This window comes from Tiliqua scincoides, chromosome 2 (genome assembly GCF_035046505.1).
Source record: "Tiliqua scincoides isolate rTilSci1 chromosome 2, rTilSci1.hap2, whole genome shotgun sequence".
NCBI classification, from domain to species: domain Eukaryota; kingdom Metazoa; phylum Chordata; class Lepidosauria; order Squamata; family Scincidae; genus Tiliqua; species Tiliqua scincoides.
The window spans coordinates 33,125,937-33,151,257 of NC_089822.1; the positions used below are offsets into that span (position 1 = coordinate 33,125,937).

The following is a 25,321-nucleotide window of genomic DNA, read 5'->3' on the forward strand; positions in this document are numbered from 1 at the left end:
GTTTTGAAAAACAGAAAGAAAAATAGTGGGGGCATGTTATATATTTCACATAACATGTAGTTTCATCCTGAGCCATTATTTATTAGATCTGTTGAAGATTTGCAACACTTGTCTTGTATTCAGTTTATTTACTCAGTTATACAGTGGGAGACAAATGAGGTCCCATCTTTTAAGCATTAGTTACAGTAATTCACCCTCAGACTGCATCTTGAAGTGTAATGGACAAAACACTGGTATTCTTATTCATCAAATTAATGATTTTATAGAAATTCTATGCATCTCTTGCCTTGCCTGTAATTGGTGGTAACGGGTTATTATCTATGCACTCTTATTAACATATTCAGTAAATGCTTGTAGCCCTTTGAATTATTATGAGATGAATACAATCAGATTCTCCTATTTAACATAAAGTGACAGTGGCAGCAGATTCTCCTTCCACTTGATAATCCCCAACTTGACATCCAATGACATTATCCCACTGAAGCCAAAGACAAATTATAATTCTTGATGTAATTACAGGGTTTAATGGGGAGAGGGGAGTTGTTAGGGGCAAAGAAACCATTCCCACTAGGGTTTCTTTATGAATACAAATGGGCAGCCACAAACCCTATATGCAATTTTAGGATCACACTGTGATTCAGTCCCAAAGAGACAAGTCATGATTGCTATACTAGATAAACAAATAACTAAATTCTGTTTAGGTTTTGGAATTTTTCAAAAGGTTTATTCTTTAGTTAACTACTATATTTTGTTTGTCAAAAAAAACAAAGTACAATTTAAACAAAAGATGCTGAATGACAGAAGAATGACAATTGTGAACTCCTAAAAACACTAAATATGCAAAACCTTATTACCTACTGAAGACTATTTAAATCTTTTTAAGTCTAATGAACTTCACTGAATTTGAGCTCTGCAGCTTACAATTGACAATGAAGACTTTAAAAATTCAAAAGACTAGGACAAATGATTATGAGTAATATTAAATTAGCTGATTGCTAAATCCTGTCTGCAGACACATTAGAGAAAATGGGTTTTTATGCTCTCCATTATATCTTTCAGACAGTTTATATGCATCTAACGGAAAATTGTCAAAGAATATAGCTGAAATATTCACTCAGGTTTGATACATTATAGTTGATAGAGGAGAAAACTGAAATAATTCCAAGTTCCCCAAGCAACTGAAGAACACAGGAGAAGTGACACTGTTCTTCAGGGTGGTGCTGATTTAAAGCTAGTCAGTTCAGGATCAGGGCTTATGTCATTAAGAACTTGGATGTGAAGCCTTTGTGGTGGTATGTGCTATTATACTGCTTCTTACTACCTCTTGGTCAGTCTTTTTGGTCATGGCACCATGACTCTGGAAAGTCCTGCCTGGCTCCATTATTGCTTGCCTTCCAATGGCCAGTGAAAAGACAGGTTATTTCAAAAGGAGAGTTCTTAACATGATAAAATTCAAGAAAACCTTACAAACGTCTTTGGATACAGGAGGTATTCCAGCAGGCATTTTAATGCAATACCACACATCAGTATCACACTGACATTGCACTAGCATCAAAAGCAGATATAGCAGCATAAATATTTAGGGCAAAGGTCTTTCGGTCAAAGCATTTTAAAATAAAAAAGAAAAGTCACACCACAAGCATACTACCACTATATATTAGCATATATTTCAATTGTCCTCTTATTCCTTTTTTTGTTTTACATGGCAGACTTTGTGAAGGTGATTTTTTTTTATATAAGAGAGCCACATGGCAGTAGTTTGAAGTGTTATACATTTTCTACACATAATTCATTATATGAACATAGAATGATAAAGATACCTGTGAACCTGTCTCATGGATTTCATGCTTTTTCCCCACACAAAAGCATGTTCCATTCTGGAAATGTATGAGGTTTTGTAACAATCCTGAGTCAATGAAAACAAATAACTTGACTTCCATCAATTGTAGCAATTAATATTTCTGCTTCTGTATACAAAAAGGAATTTTAGTTGACTCCTTGTTGATCTATCCAATTCTTTTTACAAGTACAGTTAATTATTCTTTATGAAATCACAGGGTTTCTGCCTACAAACCAAGGACCTTTTAAGACATTTATATTCCCTCCCTCATTGTTGCTATGCAGCAAGACAGAGATGCTATGACACTGTTGCCAACAGCAGCGTCTCCACGGGGAAAACTAAGCAAGGATCCATCTGCATGAGTCAGCTAAATGAATCAAACTTTTGCCTCTTTGTCTCAATTTTCTTTCTCCCTAAGAGCAGCAAGTATTGAACTAGAAGGGGAAATAATTCAGAAACATGTCAAGCTATGCTTGAAGTTGTTCTAGGTACAACAGTTTCTCCATTAAACAGCTTACATTTCAGTTCTGTATATATGTTGACTCAGAACTCCTACTGAGTTAAACAGGGCTTACTCCCATGTAAGGAAATATATGATCCTAGCCTTATAAACCTACAGACTGCTCTTCTGATTTGCTGAAGCAGTTGCATATTTGAAATGGGGAAAAATATATTTATCTTGCTGCAGCTCAATGTTGCAGTAACCTCTTACTACCCACTGTAAGATTTTGCAGGGATCTAGGAAGAAACAAGAGAAGCATTCACAATAAAAAATATTGTTTTATTGTGAGAATATGGGTAGCAAATAAGTAATAGACATGAGGCCTGTATTTAAGGGGACTAAACTTTTAATAAAACCTGGGTTGGGATTCTTCCAGATTCTAGCATGTAAAGGGTACATATAAAACTTGAAGTGGATCTCTCAATATCACATCTCCTATCTTCCTGTTTACAGTAAATGTACACACCTCCTTTGTTGGTCCCCTAGCACCTGAACTGTCACACCTAGTTAATGTTAGCACCTAGCTAGTACAGACATTTCAAGCAGCCCAATCCATCATAACTCTCCATACAGTGAAGCAGCAGTGCCAACGTGGCACCCGCTGCATCCTGTGGGGGGGGGGGGTTTCGGCCTCAGGACTTCACTTCAGGTCAAGGGAATATTTGTTTCCTTGTCCTGGGATAAGCCACTGCCTGCTCAGTGAGTCTATTTGAACCTGCAACAGTGATATCAGTGGCACAAGTCTGAGTGGATCCATGAAGGCTGATAGAACCCAGGAGAAGTGTTTGAATTTGATGGACACCACTGACACCAAACATGTCCCCTTCCCAGGTTCAGTTCGCCCTGCTCCCTGCCCCATCACCCCTGCCCCATCAGCTCTCGGGGTAGTTAGTATCAAAATCACATGAAAAATAACAATATCATTAAAATAATTATTATATTGTCTTTTACAGGAGGGTTAGAAATATATTTAAATAAATAAATAAAAATAATTCTCCCGTGTCAGAAAAGAAGACAACCTCTTTGTACACTAATCTCCCATTGTGTCAGAGGTCCCACAGAGCTTTGATCAAGTCCATTTGGTTACCCATTCCTAATCTTAAAATCTGTTCTTCCACAAATCTGTGTTATGCCAGAAGAGAGTGGCTTTGCAATGATGTTGCAGATAAAATTAAGTTGTCCAAATGTTCAGGATCTGGTTACAAGAATGTTGCACTGATACTGGAAAAATCATGATTACTCAAGTTTTATACCAAGTCCCTTGTAAAGTCTTCCCTAGCCTCCCTCATCCAAGTACTCTCAGTACAGCAGAAAGAATGTAAACAACTCTGTATAATGCACATGATGCACTATACTGTAAACAGTCTTCTGTACTTGCAGCGAATAACCATTTAGGTGACTATGCATACTTAGCTTGTTTTGATCTTTTAAATAAGCCAAGGAACAAATAATCAAAACCATTACATTTTTCTAAATTTGGAAGAGCTTGAACACACCAATTACTGTTTCTGCTGCAATGTTTCATGTTTTACTTGCTCTAAAAAGGGTCTCTTTTTGTACAGAAGCAACCATTCAAAAATGGTAGTCTCCAGAAAGTCCAGCCAGCAGTTCTTCAAACAATTAACCCAAGACTGACCCTCCTTTTTGGGTTTACTCACTCCTCCAGAATATATTTCCATATGTTTGAACAATATGTTTGTTCTTGTTTGTCCCCAAGGTACACTAACACAAAGTCGTGCAAAACTATTTGTGTGGTTCTTTGGATCTTGGTCAAAAAATTAGTAATTTTATTTAAGTATTAAATATATAATTATTTTATTCCACCTTTCTGCCCTCATTGGGACCTCCAGGGACGCTCAGAATAGTTTCATAACTATTTCATTTTCTGAAGATGCATAGATTTTTCCATTTCATATAAAATTTCTATAATGCATCCTGAATTCTCAAGGCACAGATAAAACAACAATGGTTGTCATGGTACTACATGCTTTTTCAAACATTTATGCCCATCAATAAGCCAGTTAGGCTACAATACTTAGTCCAATGGCCCAATCCTGAATAAGGGAAGCGGCAGCCGAACATATGTTCTGTAAGAGCAGCCAGCGCCCCAGCCTTCCCACATTCACCTGTGCAGCAACAGAGGTCTGCCAGAGCAGGTAAGCCCTGTGCAGGGGTAGAATGGGCAAGGGGAGGGCAGGAGTCAAAAGGGATGGGGGAAGGTGTAATGGGGAGGAGACAGGGTGGGGTGGGCAGGTTTGGCAGCAGCGTGTGCCGAATCCAAATCCCTTTCTCTGGCCTGAACCACCTGCACAGATCAACTTGGCCTTAGACCAGTAATATCACTGACACAGGTCTGAGTTGATCCACAGCTGGTGCTTACCCTGTAGTGAGGGACCCTTTCCTTAATGAAACTTCCAGCAGCCAAAAACCTGCTGCAGGATACAGCATAGCTCATGCTAGCACAGCTGCATTGCCACATGGGATGTTAGGTAAAATTGGGCTGCAAGTACTTCAGCTTTAACTAATATATGGAAAAGGGAGCTACAGCACCTAAAAAAATAACTTCCACCACCTCTTATTTATGCTTTTATTGCAAAAGGAATATATAGGGAAAATGCAGAACTGTGAAAATGAATTGCTTCCAGAACTGAATCGTATTTAGAGTACAATATGCTGCACAGTAACTTACTAGATTCACTGCCTGACTCACAGGACTTATCCTGAGAATTAATTCCCACCGAGTCCAATAGGACTTAGTTCCTCATAAGCATGTTTAGAATTACAGCCTTTCGCTGTGATCCTGAACCATACATATTTGATTATATTTTCCACTGTCACCTTCCTTTCCAAGATAATATATATTTAGAATTCCATTGTTAACCACAAATTATTCTAAATATTCAGTAATATATGCACATACATTGACTTTTTCCCAGTATTTACTAGAGAAGAGAAAACAGTCTGCATTCATGCACATTTTTCGTTTGGCAAAAAAGGATAAAATTATATAGACATAACAGTAACATTGGACAGATCGACATCAAAACAAAAAAGATAAAGAAACTGGAAAAAAAGAAAGGAAAAAATATAACATTAACAAATTGTGATCTCTAAGGTTTATTTTTCCACTAAGAAAACACATCTATTGAACAGACTAAAGTTAAATCACCATGCCAATGGCCATTTTACATTTTACGTATGCCAAGTGCCAATAAAGTCAGTAAAACAAGCCTCACCTCTAACATCAGGAGAGAATCGAGCTGAGTGACGAGACACAAAAAGTTTAAGTTCTTGATCCAAGTTGCATTCAATTAGGTTTGTGTCCCATGATCGGATTCCTAGAAGGAAAATAGAAGAACTTGTGATTTTTGAAAAAGATAGTACAGTAATACAAATTCTTAGATTCTACAAACTAGCCACAGATTTTTTTAAAAAGCTTTGTTGCCTGATTTGTCAATATGTTAAATATTCTTAGGGCTCAGTGATATCCTCAAGGTATGCCACCATACAACAAGGTCTGCCAATGCTGGAGCCACTCTTGTGGTCTGTGCAACATTCCTGTCAGTGCAAAGGCCTAAACACCACAGACCTCTTGACTAGCATCAGCAGCACCACAGACTGGCCATCAGCAGGGTTCTCAGTGGTGGGGCAGAACAGAGGTGGGACAGGGCAAACTGCAGTGGCACTGATGTCCACCAAACCCCCAATCCCAGGCCTGACGTGCTCCAGCAAAAGAGCTGGCTCAGATCTGATGAGTCCCATAGGGGAACCAGGCAGTGGCCAGGGAGGTACATAAAGTTTTTCTTTTCTTACCTCTCATGGCCAGCCTGATCCCCTGCTGGTGCACAGGATACAGTACCCACTACTCTGGTAGTCCTGTATCCTGCACACAGGTGGGGGATAATATTAGACCATTTACTGCTTTTGAGACAACAGATTTGACAGGCTTCAGCCCTTGTAAGCACTTCTTTCAGAAGTTTTTACTGTTCAATTATTAGAATAGTTTCATTATAATATACTTATGGCAAGCCAACTAACATATACAGTAGTGTGCCACTTAACAACAGGGATGCAGACCAGCATCCCTGACGTCAAGCGGAGCTTAACACTATGTGAGACTTTTCTTGCACAGCCTCTGCAAGCCTAAAAATGCTGGAATCACGCAAGAAATGCAACTTCTGGGAATCTGAAAATTGTGTCTCTTGCACGATTGGGGCATTCAGAGCCTTGCAAAGGCAGCGCACACATGCATGCTGCCTCTGGGAGGCTCAAAAAAGCCTCTGTAGGTGAGAGGAGTGGAACTCCCCTCAGCTTGGGGGTGTGACCTCTTGACTAGCAGCAGCCAGCACATATGCAACCTGTTGCTTGCCAGAAGGTTGTTAAGGGGTACACGCCTGTATTCTTAAATCAATTTGCAACATAGTTACCGTGTTTCCCCAAAAATAAGACCCATCCCGAAAATAAAACCTAGTGTGTTTTTTGAGAATTGCTGAAATATAAGACCTACCCCAAAAAATAAGAACTAGTAGTGATCAGGGCCAGGAGGGGGGCGGCGGGAGGGGTCCTTGGGCAGGGTGGGTGGACAACGTGACCAGGAACAATGCACTCCCACGCGCCACCTAGAAAGCTCCTGCTGTGCTGCCTTGGGTAGAGGACACTGAGGAGGAGCTGAGGCGGGAAGCAGCGAGCGAGGCAACCCTGCCTACTGGGCTCTGAGGGTCTCCAGACGTTCCAGGGAGTAAGTCCCATTAACTATAAAGGGACTGACTTCTGAGTAGTCAGGCAGGCATCTCCCGCGTGCACCACCTAGAAAGCGCCTGCTGTGCTGCCTTGGGCAGAGGATGCTGAGGAGGAGCTGAGGCGGGAAGCAGCGAGCGAGGCAACCCTGCCTACTGGGCTCTGAGGGTCTCCAGACGTTCCAGGGAGTAAGTCCCATTAACTATAAAGGGACTGACTTCTGAGTAGTCAGGCAGGCATCTCCCGTGTGCACCACCTAGAAAGCGCCTGCTGTGCTGCCTTGGGCAGAGGATGCTGAGGAGGAGCTGAGGTGGGAAGCAGCAAGCCAGTTTTCCATTAACTATAAAGGAAGTGACTTCTGAGAAGACAGGCATCCTCCTGGGTGCTGAGGGAATATTTTTGTAAGGTATATTTTTGTACGTGAATGACTGTGGATTGTTGTACATTAAAAAAAATAAGACCTACCCCAAAAATAAGATCTAGTGTGTTTTGTTTTTTTTTGAGCCAAAAAAAATATAAAACAGTGTCTTATTTTCGGGGAAACACGGTACCTATCATTTTTTAGAAATCATTAAGCATTGCAACCAGAAAATTCAAAATATTCCCTGCCTATAATACTTTAGCCACACTTTATTTTTAGAAGTTAAAATTTCAATAAATATTTAGGGATTTTTTTTGGTAAAAACATAAAATATGAAAACAATTTTCTTAACACTGAATGGATAGCAAAGACAAATAATTTTTTTTATACAAACCTCTGTTTTACACTGAAATACTTTGGACTTGGGACATTCTGTCTCAAGCAGAATCCGCCCCAAATTTTTCATTCACCCTTATTATCTTAAGGACACAATCCTAACCAGCACTGGAACAGACAGGCTCACCAGCCTGCATTGTATCCAATGCAGTGCGCTTGATACAGGCTGGGGCACAACCTGGAGTAATGGGATTTCCTTCCCCTTACCCCAAGAAATACCCCAGGCAGCCCAATGGGGCTACACGAATCTGCATCTGCAATTTCGCAGGCACAAATTCAAGTGGCCCGAGTAATGCCACTTGGGCCAGGGATGGGAGTTATGATCTGGCCTGCACTGCTGTGTCCGGTCCCACCCCCTCCCAGTCCCAATCCACCCCCAGGCTGCCCTCCTTGTCCCCTGCCCCCATTGCTCCTTCCCACCACCCTCTCCCACACTCTGTGCCTGTCTGCCTAGGCATCACAAACCTACCACCTACAGCTGCAGGGCTGGCTCTGTGAGGCCAGTGCATGTCCAGTTGCTGGCCTATCCTACTACTAAGTCACTGCGAACATGCTTTACAGCACTTTTGCAACAGTTGAGAGAAGGTATAATGGACTTGTGCTGGCTCAGGAGGGCGGTTTAGATTGCGCTTCCCATTAGAATCTCCACTTCTTCACACAGGAAAAGTGCTAAAACTGTGCAAATCCAAGCTGTAGATTATTTTCATCTACTCTGAAACTATTGTACAGTGCTTGAAATGATGGTTAAAGCAGCAACACCAATCATGGTCTCTCTCACTGTCACCCTCTTTCATTTATTATTCCCATGAATTGAGATCCTACTCCTTTAGCTACCCAGATATCACAAGAAGATATTGTTATTCAGTTCCTTCCTCAAGAGGATACTCGGAACTGCCAATGTTATGCATCTGCAGCTGCATAAAGAGGTATGCACCAAAACTCTGTAAATAGTAATAATAAGTATGCCAATGCACCAATTTACCATTTCATTCTGAGCTTTCTTTTGATCTGCAGTCTCATTGTAAGTGTCTGTTGGCCAAAATAGCTTGTATTTTAATGGAGGCGTCCAGCTGACTACCCCCAATTCTTGAACTTTTAATGAAGGCAATCCAACAATGCTCCATAGCCTTTGTTTGGGAACCTTATGCCAAGTCTGTATAGTTGAGAATTCACATTCTTTGCTCTCTGTGGCCTTTCACCATCACCAGTACACATCATTATTGAATGGGTTTCCCTACTACTAAGGGCTCTAAGATAGCTGTTAGATTTCAGCTCACAACTTGCAGCCATTAACATGAGGTGAGTATATAAACAAATTGGACTATGGGAGTGTGTTTGGAGAGTTATGCATGAAGTCTTTTTAAAGAAAAATTCTGAAAACAGCACCCTGACATTTCCCATTATTTTGAGTACGCTGCACTGAAAAAAATTCGGACTGAAGTATCCTATTTGTAAGAAGTTTATCATTTGTTTGACAAAAGCTTCTCTGTGATATGTAACTTTACAAGTCACAAATACTATATGTTAAATAGATGTAATGAACATGGGCAGTCTTGGCATTGTTTTTAAGTAAAAAGCCTTCAAGGAATTGTTCTACATGGCAGAGTAAATACAGATATTTTAAAAACAAGTTCACACTAGTTGCCATGTCATATTTCAAAAGGTCAGCTGCCTTTTTTCAGATGGCAAGAGTTTAAACAAAACTCAGGTATATAAGAAAGTTAGAACTTCCAGACGGGTAGCTACCTTAAGACGCAATCCTAATCAACTTTTCAGCAACATTCTAGCTGCTATGCAGCCTCAAGGTAAGGTAACAAACGTGCTCTTATCTTGAGAAGGCCTCCTTGACTGCCTCCCCATTGCAGAATGCAGTGTGCACCACATTGGCACAGCTATGTCAGTGCTGGAAAGTTGATTAGGATTGCGCCCTTAGTCTGTTCAGCAAACACTCTTGCAGCACCAATTTATTTCTGCATAAAGACCCATTTCATCAGATGCATGAAATGAAATTCTTCAGGAATTTCTCAGTGGGCTCTGAAGAGAATGATCTGGAGAATGTTCATGTAGGAGAGTATTTTCAGAGTACTTGATTCTACCAGGCTGCAGCGCAGCTCTTGCACAGTGACGGCTGTCACAAAAGTGCCATAAAGCACTTTGCAATGGCCCAGCAGTAGTTGTTACTGGCACTTAGCCTGGTGCAGGCAGGCACTGGCTTCTCCCACCAGTGCGAGAGGGAGGAGCCACTGGATGGGGTAAGTACAGTGCTCAGCAGAGGGAAGGCGTTCTGAAGCATGGGGGAGAAAAGGGGAAGGCGGGGAGAGCGGCCTGTGGGAAATTTAGACACAGGAGGGGAGTGGAAATGGCAACAGAGGCTGCCATCAGATCCTATCCCAGGTCTTCTTGGTCCTGTGCCAGGAACTGAGCTGGTGCAGATCTGTAAATGCATAGCAGCTGCTGGAATGTAACACAGGATAAGGAACAAATGTTCCTTTACTCCAAGGAGACCTCTGGCAGCCTCTCTGCCCACACTGGATACAGTGGCAGCTGTTTTAGTGGCACTGATTGCCCACAATCTCCAAATGGCCAAACCGGCTGACATAAAAGGAGAAAGAAAAGAACTGAAGAGACTGTGGGTTGGGTACAAACCTTTCCACCCCCTTCCCACCTGTATCCTCAGAAAGGACTCTTTCCTGAAGCTTGGAAAACATTCTAGAATTCGGATAGGGTAGAGATTTGAGAGAATGCACTCAAACTGGGCAAAGGAACCTTCTGTAAGTGGAGGCTGCTGACAGATACTTCACTTGATTTTGGTCACTCCTCCTGTACCCATGCCACACCCACCCACCTGACCCTCAGTAGGTTTTTTTGAGTGGATGCAGGGGGTAGCTGTGGGGTGGAAAGGACAGAAAGTTCCTCTGAGCTTCCTTTCACTCAGACTAAGTTTTGATATAACCATATTTATACCATACATATTCAGTGAGGTTTACTTCTAGGTAACCATGAACAGGAGTGCAACTTTGGTCTATCTCATTTGGGAAGAGGGAGTGGCTAAGTCAAAGGGCAGACCCATTCTCAAATATAACTGCACAGTATCAACAGGAGTTCCCACTCTAATTGGAACATTAGCAGCACAAGCTGAGGCATGCCTACTCAGAAGTAAGTTCCATTGTGTCTAGTGAAGCTTACTCCCAGGAAAATACAGGACTGTAGCCCAAGTCCTTCCACTTTCCTCAGCAATACATATCCCACACTTTAGGACTAAGACTTTGTTACACCTTACTCCCCCCCCCCCAAAAAAAAAAACCATGTTGTAGTTTGAGATCCTCATGGCCCTAGTGCAGTGTTTCTCAAACTGTGGATCAGGACCCACTAGGTGGGTCGTGAGCCAATTTCAGGTGGGTCCCCATACATTTCAATATTTTATTTTTAATATATATGTACTTGATTATACAATGGTATGCGATTGCATTTGAGAAATAGACCTGTACTTTTAACAGGCTACTATGTATATGCTTTTAACAACGATAGTAAATGGAACTTATTCCTGGGTAAGTGTGGGTAGGATTGCAGCCTACAATTGTTAAAAATTTTCCTGCTTGATGATGTCATTTCTGGTCATGACATCACTTCCGGTGGGTCCTGACACTCATTCCAAAAAGGGGGTCCCAGTGCTAAATGTGTGAGAACCACTGCCCTAGTGAATCACACAGAACATTTAAAGGTTCTGCAAGAACCATCTGAACTTCAAGCATTTAAGATTAGTTTGAACTTGGCATGCTTGTAAATTAAATGAAATATCATTTGAAAAAATAATGTTCAGTTGCTTTCCCTCCGACAGCCTAATCCTGCTTAGCTTCCTGCGCAGCAATGCAGCTGTGCCAACATGGCGCATGCTGAATCCTGTGGGAGAGTTTTGACCTCTGGAGGCCTCCTTCGCGTAAGGGAATATTTGTTCCCTTGCCCCAGAGGAAGCCCACACAGGCCCACTAGTGCACAATTTGCATTAGCTCTACAGCTGGCACAAGCCTATGCTGACCCAGGTCAGGGGTTCAAGGCTAGGAAGAGGGAGCATGAATGCTGCCCTCTTGCCAGCCCTGATCCACCCTTCTTCCCACTCCCATTGCTGCCCTGTTCTTCCCCTTTCCTGCCCCATTTCTCCTCCCACTACCTGCACTTACTTACTGATGCTGGCAGGTGTCCTTGGTCCACTGGGGCCCTGAGCCAGTCACTTTTTGCTTGCTGCAGCAGCCAGGCCATGCTGACTTGCATATCACCTTTTGAAACAGTCAACAAGTGTTCTAGTGACAAAAGGCCCAAATAGGACTGTGCCATTAATGTGATTCTTGGGAGTAATTTTTTTTAGTAGGCAATTAAATACAGCCACTCCAAAAAACACTTTGCTCAACTGATGCCAGTTACAGTTCCCTGCTCCTTCTGCAGCAGTTAAATTAGTCAAAAAAAAGTCTTGGAAGTTGTCTTGATAATTTTTCACATTGCCCCTTAAGTCATTAATACAGATGGGGTACCTATTCTTGACAATACAAGCATGCCCCACTTAATGACCTTCCGCTTAATGACGGACCACACATAGGACAGTGGTCAAAACACAACAATGAGACTCTTAATGAGGCAGTCATATCTCCCATAGCCTGCAGCAGAGTGTCTGTTTACACAACAAAGAGGCTCTTAATGCAAAGAAGAGACAATCTATCTCCAGTAGCCAGTGCAGCCAGCAAGTGTCTGGCAGGAGTGTCTGTTTACACAAGGGCACTAGATTGGGCTGAATGTTTGCTTTATGACATAATTGCATAACAGGGATCAAAGAACATATCCCTGTCATCAAGTGGCGCACACCTGTAATTGAACAGGTTTATCTAAAATGTTCCAAAGTTCTTCATAAAAATTGAACATTATTGTTAAAGTTTGAAACATATTAAAATAAGGCTGCAATCCTACACAGTTATCAAAGCTCTTAGAATGAAATCCTTCACACAGCAACATAAAAGAATGCAGTTGTCAAGGTCATTTACACAGCCACGCCTAGATCCTGGAGTCTGAACCAAATACAGCCAAAGATGAAAGGGAAATGGATTACTTCCCAGCATTCCTTTGCTCCATCTGAGACAGGCAGGTCAGACCCAATATAGTTGCTTCATTTAGAACAAACAGCTTTTTTATATGCCACCTTTCATCCATGATGGAACTGAAGTCAGTAGCCATGAGGTTCCCAGGGGGTTCTTATTCAGGCACTAATCAGATTCATAACTGTTTAACTTCAGAAAAGCAACTGAAAGATAAGTCCTCAAACCATATGGTCTTGGGCTATGGATTTTCACTTTGAATGTCACCTCTGAACTCATTGCTCCTACAGTATGTTAGGAATTTGTGAGATAAATGTAACAAGATTCATGTTTCATGACTTCAAGTTATCATAACCGACTGAGCAACAATCATACAGCTAATATATTCAGAATCAGTCAAGGCAGAACTGACATATATGTGCTTGTGTGTTCTTGAAGAGACAAGCTTGCATTGATCACGAATGATGAAACAAAGAAATGACATTAGCTTCTGTACAGGCAGAAATGTAAGCAATATCAGCTTCTGATAAGTCGAGCCTTTCCAGAAACATAGTCATTTGGATGTGGGCTATGAGTTTATAAGGGATTTGGTAGTCAAATTCAAAAACGTCACAGGTGGCTTCTTAAGAACAAGTATATAATAATAAAAACCCATCACGATATAGTACACAATTCTCTTGAAGCAAATGAGATCTTTCAGCATGGATCCTAGCCAAATCCATGGCTTTGAAACAAAACATTAACAATCCTACACAAGTCCATCTCCACAATGCAGCTCCATGATTCAGCAGTTCTGACTGAAACACAACATAAAACTCACAGATAAGGGGGGGGGGAGTGTTTTAAAGACTGTAAAAATACAAAACACTATACATTTTGTCACTGATGTGAGTGACCAATTGAGATAGGAATGTTTATTCCTTGTGTGAGGGGTAATTCTGACAGCAGGCTGTCCCTTAGCAATCTGGGCACACCCACAAACCTTGAGTTTCATACAAATCCAAGAGTCATCCTTTAAAGTACTGAAGGAGAGCTAGATGATTGGTGTTTTAATATAAATAGGTTTTAAAAAAAGATGGGCACTTAACACCACACTAGATAAGACTGCAACCTCAAGACTCCTCTTAATAACTTTTAAAGAAAACCAATCTTCACCCATTCAGGATAAACCTTTAGTAATTCATCATGAGGCCTTCTTCAATTTCTATGCAGTGATATCATAAATCCAGTGTTATCAATGGTGGTGATCAAGGACCAAAACCAAGAGTAAAGAGTACAGGGAAGGTACTATAAATTGTGAACTGTTGAAGGCCTCGTTGAGAACTCATAATTCAAGGGAGTCTACATACTTCTTCAATCCATGTTCAGGACTGAACCACTAATATGCCAAGTCACTGAGGGCACAATCCTAACCAGGCCTACTCAGAAGTAAGTCCTATTTTGTTCAATGGGGCTTACTCTCAGGAAAGTATGGTTAGGATTGCAACCTGAGGGCGAAATCCAAACCCCTTATGTCAGTGCTTTCCAGCACTGGCATAGCGGTGCCAATGGAAAGTGTGCTGCATTCTGCAGTTGGGTGTCACTCATGGAGGCCTCCTCAAAGTACGGGAATGTTTGTTCCCTTACCTCAGAGCTGCATTGCCCTTATGTTGGTGCTGGATTGCACCCTAAACCTCTAATGATATTGTCTACCACTGCCTGTTTCTAATCCAAAATTTAGAAGTTGACATTGTTTCTAAGTAACTACAGTCAAAGAAATAACCAAAATATAATGTAGCGAGAAAAAATTCTCAGACTTGAACTTTTATTTCTTCTGAAAAAAGGATGACATCAGCTGCCTTGAGGGCATAAACCACATCCATATAAGATAATAATTATTCATAACTTTAAGTAAAAAAAGTAAGTAAGTAAAATCCCAGGCTTAACCTAAAAACTTTAGATAAAACCCAACATCAGAGGAGTCTAAAGCAAACATTGTCAGCCCCACCAGTTTTCAGGAACCCTACAATGAAGAACACAAACAGGAGCATTATAAAACTAGTAACTACCAGAACAAGTAGCCCTGCCTACACTAAAACATAGTTACAAGAAGAAATGCACAAAGAAACTAAAAATTAGAACCATATATAGCAAGTAAAGCAACAAAGACTTAATTTAAGTCCTCCATCTGCTGAACCACACCTAAATACCAGAATGTAATCCAGACACTTCTTAAGGGTTGTCTGACAATGGCAGATTCCTGAAATCTCTTACTTTTTCCAATGAAGCCATAACCCTCTTGCAACAAAATGCATTTGTTCATAAAGTTAAGTTTTAAAGCCTACTTGTATAACATCTATGACTTACACCTTTTAATAATCACAATAGCCAGCATTTATGACACTTGTGTTGCACATTAGCATTCTTCAGACTGCCACAGTCTGAAGGAACACAGTCTGATGAACACAGCATTATATTTACGAAATCCATTTGTTACCTCCCACTGAGAAGTATTTGTAACTTTTCTAGAATAAATTGGCTAAGTTAGCCAATTCACCTGCAATAGTAGTTATCTGCAGCTAGGCAATGGCAAAATTTAAGTGCTTAATACGTCATAGCCAAAACTACTGCTATTGCAGATTTTTTTTTGAGAAAAAAAAATCTCTTGCAAAGTTTCCATTTTGCTTCAATGTTCCTGAAGCAAACCCAAATCACATATGCTTTAAAGTTGGAGACAAAGGAAGCCACTGCCTGTTTCATCAGAAGCGGCGCATTCTGCAGCACGGGAGCTCTCCAGATCTTTTTGCCTTCCATTTCCAGGGAGCAAAGGCAAACTGATTGCAAAGGGATATTTAATGCAATTTTCTTTTTCTCCTTGCTTGTGTTAACGCCCTTTGTCCGCTGTGGGCTGCCATAGGGACCGCACTGCGGACTGCACCACGCCCACAAGCCGGTATCTCTGGGCAGACTCACCAGCAGCAGCACCAAGAGGCGAGGAAGGAAAAAGAGGCACTGCAAAAAAAGCCAAGATGATCTCTGCTCTGAGCCAGATGGGGGGTTTGGGGGGGGGGGTCTGCACTGAGATCAGGGAGGGAGAATAGGAATGACTCATAGGAAAGAGCGGAGCAAACCCCTGATCAGCTGCATAGGGAGTGATGCGTTCTTGTGCTTCTTGGCGCAGCAAAATGCCAACAGCCAACTGCAGACCTTTGTGTGCTGAAGCCAAAGAGCCTCTCGGTTACTACTGCAGGCGCCTTAGAGCCCTGTAGCTCTCCAGATGCCGGTCTCAGCATTCTAGACAGATGGTTCCAACTCCCTTGGACCCTCCCTCCCCATCCCACTTTTGTGACTGCAGTTTCTCCCTCTCCTCTCTTCTCCCTTCTCTCCTACGTGCTTGGCAGTCTAAGGTACAATCCTATGCATTGTCTACTCAGAAGCAAGTCCCATTGTGTTCAATGGGACTTACTCCCAGGAAAGTATGGCTAGGTTTGCAATCTGGGAAGGTTACAAGCGATGAGAGGTCACAGAGCATCACTGCACACGCCCCCCCCCCGCCCAACCACAGTGGGGGGGGGGGAATTAATCAACTTTGCCCTGGATCTCAGAGTGGTTTCAGCCACGGCTCGCACCGCATCCCACTAAACAAAGCCTTTGATTCGAAGGGAGCCATGTCTTCCACGCACTTGGAGAACTGCAGCCAGGCGGGGAGGAAAACACACCCTTCAGCGAGTCCAGCTGCAGCGTCTCCTTTATTCTGTGCGCAATGCAACTTCCAAGAAGTGAGTGAGCCTCTGAAAAGGAGACATCAGGGCTGGCCACAGAGCTGGGGCTGAGTGGAGACTGCTGCCAAGTCTGGTACTGCAGCTCTAGGCGAGGGTCCTCCTCCCAACACACACACACAAAGAGGGGGAAAAGGGAGTGGTTGCATCAGATCTCCCTTTTTTTCCGCCTTCTCGGTAGCCAGGTGAGAAGGCAGCACAGTTCTTCCACATGAATGTCATATCAAAGAGACAATGACCAGCTGGCGGGGAGGAGGAGGTTGTGCCAAGGTTATGCAGAGTCATTGGCTTGGCTGGCGGAGAAAGACACCACAGGAGATGACGGGGAAGGACTTTTGTGCAACCTGTAGGTCGCCTCCAGTGCCTTGCGCCCTTCCCACCGCCAGCCAGTGGAAGCGGGAGGGACTCTTCTCAGGGATACTGATGGAGAAGGGGGCGGAGGGAGGGAAAGGGATGCGAGCAGCCGCCTTAGAGTCCCATCCTAGGCGTGTCTCCTCAGAAGCAAGTCCCATTATAGTCAATGGAGCTTACGCCCAGGAAAGTGAGGATAGCATTGCAGCCTTAGAGCCCCATCCTAGGCGTGTCTCCTCAGAAGCAAGTCCCATTATAGTCAATGGGGCTTACTCCCAGGTCAGTGTGGATACGATTGCAGCCTTAGAGCCCCATCCTAGGCATGACTACTCAGAAGCAAGCCCTATGATAGTCAATGGGGCTTACTCCCCGGAAATCGAGGACTGCAGCCCTTACCTCGCTCTATATTCGCGATCGCCCTCCTCAGGTGCTCCTCGGTGACCAGCTCGCCTATAACGACCAGCAGATAGAACTTGCTGTCCAGGAAGCGGTGCGACAGACTGGGCGAGGGGGGCACCGCGCTGGGCAGGCTGCAGGCGGGCTCCGTGTCCGCCTCGAGCACCACCGTGGCCATCCTGGCAAGCCCCGCTCCTCCTGGGCGCCTCCTCTGCTCTTCTCCCCGCGGGCAGCGAAAGGAGGGGAAGCTTTAGTTCCAAAGGCGCCTCCCTGGGCAGAGCGGAGAGGCACCACCAGGCTCCAGACAGCTGGGCGAGGGAGTGAAGGCGGGCGGGGAGGCGGCGGCGCTTTTATACCGAGACGGTGCAGGGCTGGGACCTGGCAGGAGGAGGAGACCAGGCGCAGCCTCAGCCACGCGCGCTGCTGCGCTGCTGCTTTGCCAGCATCCATCCGCCACATGGAGCTGATGTCATCTGCAGCAAATCATTCCCAGCTTCGCCCTCCGGAAGCAGAAAGGACGAGGTGGGCTAACAATGCCCCACAAGGGGCATGCACGGCCTAGCCGCAGGCCCCCTAGTTGCAGCCCGCCCAGCCAAGAGAAGGCCAGGCAAGCCACTCTTTGCTGGCACTGAAGGGAGAGCTCTGGGTGGAGTGGGGCTGCTGGCCTTCTTTTATCTCCCCCTCTGCCATATTGCCTTGCCTTTATTTGCCATCAGGGATCCCTTTGTTAACCCAGGAACATAAAATGGGTGACTGCATCTTCTCCTGCTAGCCCTGCTGTGGCTTGGGTTTGGTTTCTCAAAAATGCCAGAACTGGGGATGTGTGGTGGGTGGGGAGGCAGGTGAGGCAGAGCCTCCCCACCGGGGTCCTTTGAAAAGCATTGCTTCCATGTGAGGCACCCAAGCACCCACAACCCACGCATGGAGTGGGAGGGTGGGGAGGCTCTGCCTCACCTGCCTCCCCACCCACCACACATCCCTGGCAAGGACTTGTCAGAGTGAAACCCAAAGCCCCATCTGTGCTGCACCGACTGGTGAGCCCTACCTCATCTCAGGTGGGAAACATAACTACTCCAAGGACAAATACAGCCCTGCCCCAAACAGCTGCACTGCACACTCCCACAGGTGTGCCCCCAAGGCCCTTTGCAATGTTACAGGGGACAGGAGAGGTGCACTTCTAGGACCGCATGCAGCTGAGCTGTGTGCATCCTCTGTGTGACATTGCAAAAGAACTTGGAGGGCACCTGTCAAGAAAGAGGTGGGGAGTGACAACTCGAGCGTGGCCAACTGGCAGCTTCCGGTACTCCCAGTTGGACACTGCAGCATGGGGTGGGAGAAGGCTCATCTATGCCAACTTTATCTGGTTTCATGTTACAAGTGAAAACATTTGTATTTCAACTGGAATTTGAAAATTGCTCTGCTTGATGGTAGCTGCTGAGCCACACAGTGATGAACCCCCCAGCAGCTGGGCATTGGTGGAGGGCCTTGCCACTGCTTTCCATCTTGTGCTGGGGGGAAGCCAAGAAGAGCAGCTGTGGAGACAGCAGAACAACCATCCTCAGCCCAGTGGAAACTCATTCCTCAGGCTGTCATCTTCCAGGGTGCAGTATTTGTTCCCCAGCCAGCTCACTGACAAGCAGACACTGCCCACCCTTCCAACTGCTGAACATCAGCAGTGGGCCTTGCTATTGCCCTCCACTCATAGAACTCTTTACCAGTGTTATTGGTAGTGGTAGTAGCAGAGCAGCAGCAGCAGCTGCAGCAACAGTAGAAAGGCCATCTCTAGCCATTTCGAAACCCATCACCTTGGATGGTCGTCCCCTAGAAGGCCTGACATGGAGTCAGTCAGTTAGGGCGCAATCCTAACCCTTTATGTCAGTGCTTTCCAGCACTGACATAAGGGCAATGCAGCTCTGAGGTCAGGGAACAAACATTCCCTTACTTTGAAGAGCCCTCCGTGAGTGACACCCAACTGCAGGATGCAGCACATGTCCCATTGGCACTGCTATGCCAGCACTGGAAAGCACTGACATAAAGAGTTAGGATTGCACCCTTAGTCAGTAAGACCTTTATTGGCATAAAGACATGAAAGGCACAATCCTAACCAGGTCTACTCAGATGTAAGTCCTATTTTGTTCAGTGGGGCTTACTCTCAGGAAAGTGTGGTTAAGATTGCAGAGTCTCTCAAGTCTGCACCAGCAAAATAGCGGGCACATACTTGACAATCCCCACTGCGGGGCTTGGGGCTTCCCCTGAGAAGACCTCCAGCAGCTGCCAAGGAGCCGCTGGATGCTGCTGTAGCTGCTTTGCCGCTTTGGCACTGGTACCCCTGGCAGCTGCAGTACCTTTAGGATTGGGCTGTCAGTTGCTTTTTGAGTCTTGTGGTAGCTGCGTTAGGGTATTTATTGATGTTATTGCTGCTGCTGCTGCAGCAATGTTTTATAATTAGCAGGGGAAGAGGAACTGTCCCTCTTCACCCCAGCATGGCATCTATGCCAGTGGCTGGTCTCTCTCTCTCTCTCTCTCTCTCTTCATTATTATTATTAGCTGAATATTTTGTAATGTTTTATTGAACTACTTTTTATGATTATGTTATGGTTATTATACTTTATATTTTGTTATTATAATGTATTTTACTATATTGTATTCTGCCTTGAGTGCTCTAATTACTTAGAGGAAAAGTGGGATATAAATTGTTTCAATAAATAAAGTATTTCAGCATTGGATGTGATATTTTGTGTTTTAGGGCTGTCATTTTAGTGATACTTTTTCAGTATTTTACTGAGGTGAGCCCTCTTTAGTGTCTGTGGCAGAACAGGCAATTGAACAATGTTGATAATGGCTTGCGAATGGGAATTTTGGCACTATCTCTTTCTTTGCACAACCAAATCAGGGAAAGATTTATCTGGAATGGATTTGTGCTCACCATGGTAACAGTGCCTACTAACAGAGATAAACACACATGTTTGAGAACCAGGAACCAAGATGCCAAGACTGGCCAAGATATTTGATATACAATAACTCCTGTCTTCCTCCTAAGGCATGAGAGACTAAAAAGGCTTTTTAAGTGCTTCCTAAAAAATAGCATGGGAAGACTGCTGGAATATCTTAAAGAAGAGAGATCAAAAGGAAAGAATGCCAGAAATAATGTGTTCCTTATGGCCATCAAACCTGGATCAGACAGCAAATCACTAGGGGATCTTGACAAAAGGGAAGGTCATATGAAGGAGGCATTTTCTGAGACATGCAGGCCCTAGACTGTTGAGGTTGTAAAGGTCAATATCAATACCTTGAATTCAACCTGCAAGTAGGGACAGCTCCACATTTCAGAAGGGCCTCAGCAAACTGTTCTCCATGGGTTCCATTCTACTTGAGTGGGGTTCAAGAGAGTCATTCTGCTACCACTGTGCCTATGGGTAGAGGTGGTCTCAAAGATCAGCAGTGATCCTTTAGCAGCTGCCCAAGGTAATCAACTCTTGATGCCAATTGTGTTGATAACTGGAATGCTTTTTATATATTTTTTCCTTGTGTTTGTTGTATTGTCTGTGCAGTACAATGTTTTATTTTAGTCACTGGCTTCCAGTGATTTATTATTAATATTTTGCTTATTCTAATATGATATTTTGCTTATTAAGGCATTATGGCATTTGGTTGGCAGCAACCAGAACATGTGGCTTACAGTTGCAGCTAAAAATAATCAGCTAAAAGATGAGCCATTTGCCTCAGAAATACTGGTGTTGCCAAACCTTCATCATCATCATCATCATCATCATTATTATTATAAAAGAAAAGAAAGTACACAAAATACATGTAATATAACACAGCCAAAACAAGTTTATATAAAAACAAAATTCTAAAGAAGAGAGAATAATCGATGTGAATGTACATCATCATTAAATTTTGAATTTCAATAATCAATAAAATGCATTTTATAATGAACTTGTCTGTAAGGATTTTCTTACATTTTACAAGCAGCACCAGTATCTGCAGGCCTACACGAGTATGCCTCCGCAGGGACGCCTCCACAGGGCTCCCCAAACCTCAGTAACTGAACAAAAGCAATCAGAACCCAGTTCTGGGTTTGGGATAAAAAACCAAAAGTGGGTTCCAATTGCTTTTTTTCATACTGGGGCTTAGGGAGTCCTATGGAGGCATCTGTGAGGCTCCCTGCATTCCCCAGATGCCAGTGCTGCTCATTAAAGGTAGGGAAACACCCCTTGTGTTCCCAGCAGCAGTGTGATCCTTGAGGTCAAATCACTGCCTTCCCTCCCTGCCCACCCCTTAAAGGGGCATAGGCCAGTGCTTCCCAGGTTGGTGGGTCACAACCCACCAGTTGGGGATCTACTGTTTTAATATCTTCTTTTGTTTAAAATGGATTGAAAGCCACTCTGGAGGTTTATCTTGGTGGAAGGTAGAGGTAGAAATCTTTAAATATACATACATACATACAGAAATCTTTATACATACATACATACATACTTACATACATACAATTGTTAATAATGTATTTCCCAAAGCTGCAAAATGAATCCAGAGAAGAAGTGGTATTTGAAATCAAGTCTATTAATTTTATGTTCAATTGCTTCCAGATCCATTAGTAGGCTCTCAAAGAACCTACAACAAGGTCTGTGTAGTAACAAGACACTGAAAAAGGGGATTACATGCATCTGTTTCAATTTTTAGTTTATGTAACTTGATATTTGCAATTGGATACTATATAATTAGGAACAGTGTCTCTCAAACTTTTGGAACTTGAAAAAGTGTTTGAGAAAGAAAGCAAACCCCATATATTATCTAACTATATAATTACAGATTTTGCATTATGTGCATACATAATGGTGGTGAGTGGAGTAAAAATATTGCTTTGAATGCAATCCATTTCTCTTTGCATTTATTTATTTAGAAAATTTCTATCTTGCTTTTTGCAGTAAACAGCCTCAAGGTGGCTTTCATATGTGATGGGCAGCCCAATCCTAACCTGCCCTGGAGCAGGCTGGCTGGCCAGCACTGCATACAGAGCCCTGGGTTGCAGGGTTTGGCTGGGTTGCAGCACAACTCAGAGGAAGGGGAATTTATTCCTCAGCGCAAATTTTGTATAAGTTTGCAACAGTACTGGGCTTTTCAAGTGAGAGTAATGTACACAATAAAATAAACACACACAACACACACACACACAATATAGAAAAATTCAGAGCACAATCCTAACTTACCACTCTGCTAGCGCAGCAGCCACTCCACCAGCCAAGGGTGTCGTGAACATGCTGTAAAGGATGCTCACACCTGGAAAGCAAGCAGTGCTGGTGGGGAGGCCTGCACCATCCCGCTGATGCTGCATCTACTACAGTGGCTACTGGCGGATGTAAAGAAGAGAGGGAGGGAGGCAGGGAGGCAGAAGATATGCAGGGAGGCAGACGGGGGTGGTGGTTCTGAAACAGGGTGGTTTCTGGGTGGAATTGGGGCAGATCAGGCACAGGAGGTGTGTGGGATGGTGGAACAGGCTTCCACTATATCCTAATCCCTGTCCCGGGCCTCCCAGCTTTACATGGGGCTGTTCAGACTTGCACCTGCTATTTAGCAAGTACAGATCCAAGTAGTCCCATAAGGCAGGCTGGATCATTACTTGGCATAAGGGGAAAATACCCCTTACCCCAAGGAGACATCCAGCCTCCTTCCAACCTATGATGGATATAGTGGAGGCCAAGTGGCCGTTCAGCACTCAGGCAACTAGGATTGGGCTGTCAAATATATAAAATATTCACATTCCTTACTGTCACTGTAACCATAGCATGCAGCCATGCAAAAAAACATGCTGCACTGTATGTTATGGGGGGGGGGGCTGATCAGGAGGCTTAGGAGAGGTAAGGGAAAATATTTTCCTCTACTGCTTCACAAGCGCCTTGATTGCCAGTGGGTCTCCTCAGACCTGTGCCAGTTCTTTAAATGGGCACAAGTCCAAGGAGAGAAAGGGGATGTGTCAGCTGGCTCCATATAGGGCAGGACAAGTTGCTCGAAGCCAAGTACCACCCCTCCCAATTCTGATACACTCCCAGCCCTCTCCTGATCAACCTTCCACCCCCCTGTTCAGCCCACCACACCAACTTACCAACATCAGTAGGGCTCCTCTTTGTCGCCACCACACATGGGGTCCATCCTATCCACTGCAGCAGTGGCCCAGAAGCATGTGGCTCCAGAACATTCAAGATGCTGTAAAGCATGTTCTGTTGTTGAAACAATAGTCCCAGCAGCATTCATGTTGGTTAGGATTGAGCTGTATGTGTACCTGACCGAATAACATAAGCTTCCCCCGTTCACCTGCACATCCATCCCTATCCCTCCCACTGTTGTTCCCCTCCTGTCAATATCTAGAATGTATGCATTCAGGGCGAGGATCTGACTTTTTTCCTCTGGGTAAAATGCCATGTACAGTACACTGATAGTGCTGCATAAACAAATAAATTTAAACCAATAAATATTAAAATACTGCTATTAAATTATACCATGCAATACATAAAAGTAACAGATAATTTCTGTAAAAGACCACCCATTTATTTATTTGTCACATATATCCTTTTTTCCATCATGAGTCTCATGGTTTACATTAGTATGAGATTTTTGCACAGTCAGGTAGGTGTTATTGACTGGTTCGTTTTATCCAGGCATCGAGTCCTTCCCAAGGACCTGGGATGCCTGGTTTTTATCCTATAAATACCATTGCAAAATGTAAGCTGGACCCAGTAATGCTACTTTTTGCAGGTGATTGATAGTACTTTCTGTGGCCCTATGCTGTTCATGTGCTCTTCAAGGTTGTTATTGTTGCTGTTATTACCATCGCCATCATCATCATCAAGAATACTAATAGAACGTTTTTCAACAAGAGTAGTTCACAAAGCAGTGAAAAAAAATTCAGCAGAATAGCAGAAGTAGAATTTATAATTCCCTTCGAGATCTGCAACCAGGATGTGCAGTCCTGTGTGTGTCCAGTGGATATATTGACTGTGACCAGCAAAATCCCCTCCTGCCTCTTGCATTCTCAGCATTAAAACATGAACAAGTCTAACTTGGGAGATTTTATTCTCTTTGACTTGCGAATCAAACAGAACTTAACTTCGCTGTCAAGCTGTGCGTCAGATACTTGGGTGAATGTGCTCTTAGAGGAGAAAACTCTTAAGGAAGTCTAAATGGAAATGAGTTAATCTGGTAGTTATTTGGAAGGAACAACCCAGAATCCTTTTTAAAAGAGGGAAGCTTCAGTGATTTGCTCAAGTCCCAATATCAAAAGTCAGGCTGAAGTCAAGAAATAGATGTGAAGTTTCATCATTCGTTGCCTTGTGCACCATTCATGTTCACTGTTGGACAAGCAATCACTTCCAATACATTTGGTCATTCACACTTCCTTGGAATTCTTAGTTTTGCAACTGACCTTCAAAAATCCCTCCCCAAGGGATTGGAGTTCAGTTTAGATCACAGCATACCTGATTTTGGGAACTCTTATGGATGGCAGCGACTTCACTGATTTTCAGAGCCAGACGCCAAATGACATATTTGAGCTCTGGGGAAGATGTTCCGGAGCACTATATTTATACAGTATAGCTCTCTGTGATACAATTCAGCCAAGAGCTCATCCTCACATAAAGAATTCCATTCAGTACCATAATTATGGGCTGGCTGGTAAACTTTCAGTGCCCTAGACTGGCTAGTTTATTTCTAGAAACAAAAGAAAGGCAGGGGGAAAAAAGCAAGCAAACAAGAAAACACTGAATGTCTGAGGCAAAAGCTGAAGTTTGTTATGATAGCAAGACCTGAAGGAACAACACCAGTGGGTCATGAATACAAAGCAGAAGTGATGAGGCAAATAAAGCCTATGTCTGATGCCGGGGGCAATTCCACCAATATAAATAC

At 43.5% G+C, this 25,321-nt stretch overlaps 1 protein-coding gene across 1 annotated transcript in view; it reads right to left on the reverse strand.

Moving 5' to 3' along the window:
- Positions 1–17,600, reverse strand: part of MAP1B (microtubule associated protein 1B) — an 84,450-nt gene extending 66,850 nt beyond the window's left edge. Inside the window, exons 1-2 of the mRNA XM_066615252.1 lie at positions 17,423–17,600; positions 5,579–5,680 (exon numbers count right to left, since the gene is read on the reverse strand). Of these exons, the coding sequence (XP_066471349.1) occupies positions 5,579–5,680; positions 17,423–17,600 (280 nt within the window). The remainder of the gene's footprint in view (positions 1–5,578; positions 5,681–17,422) is intronic.
- Between the last annotated feature and the right edge of the window lie 7,721 nt (positions 17,601–25,321).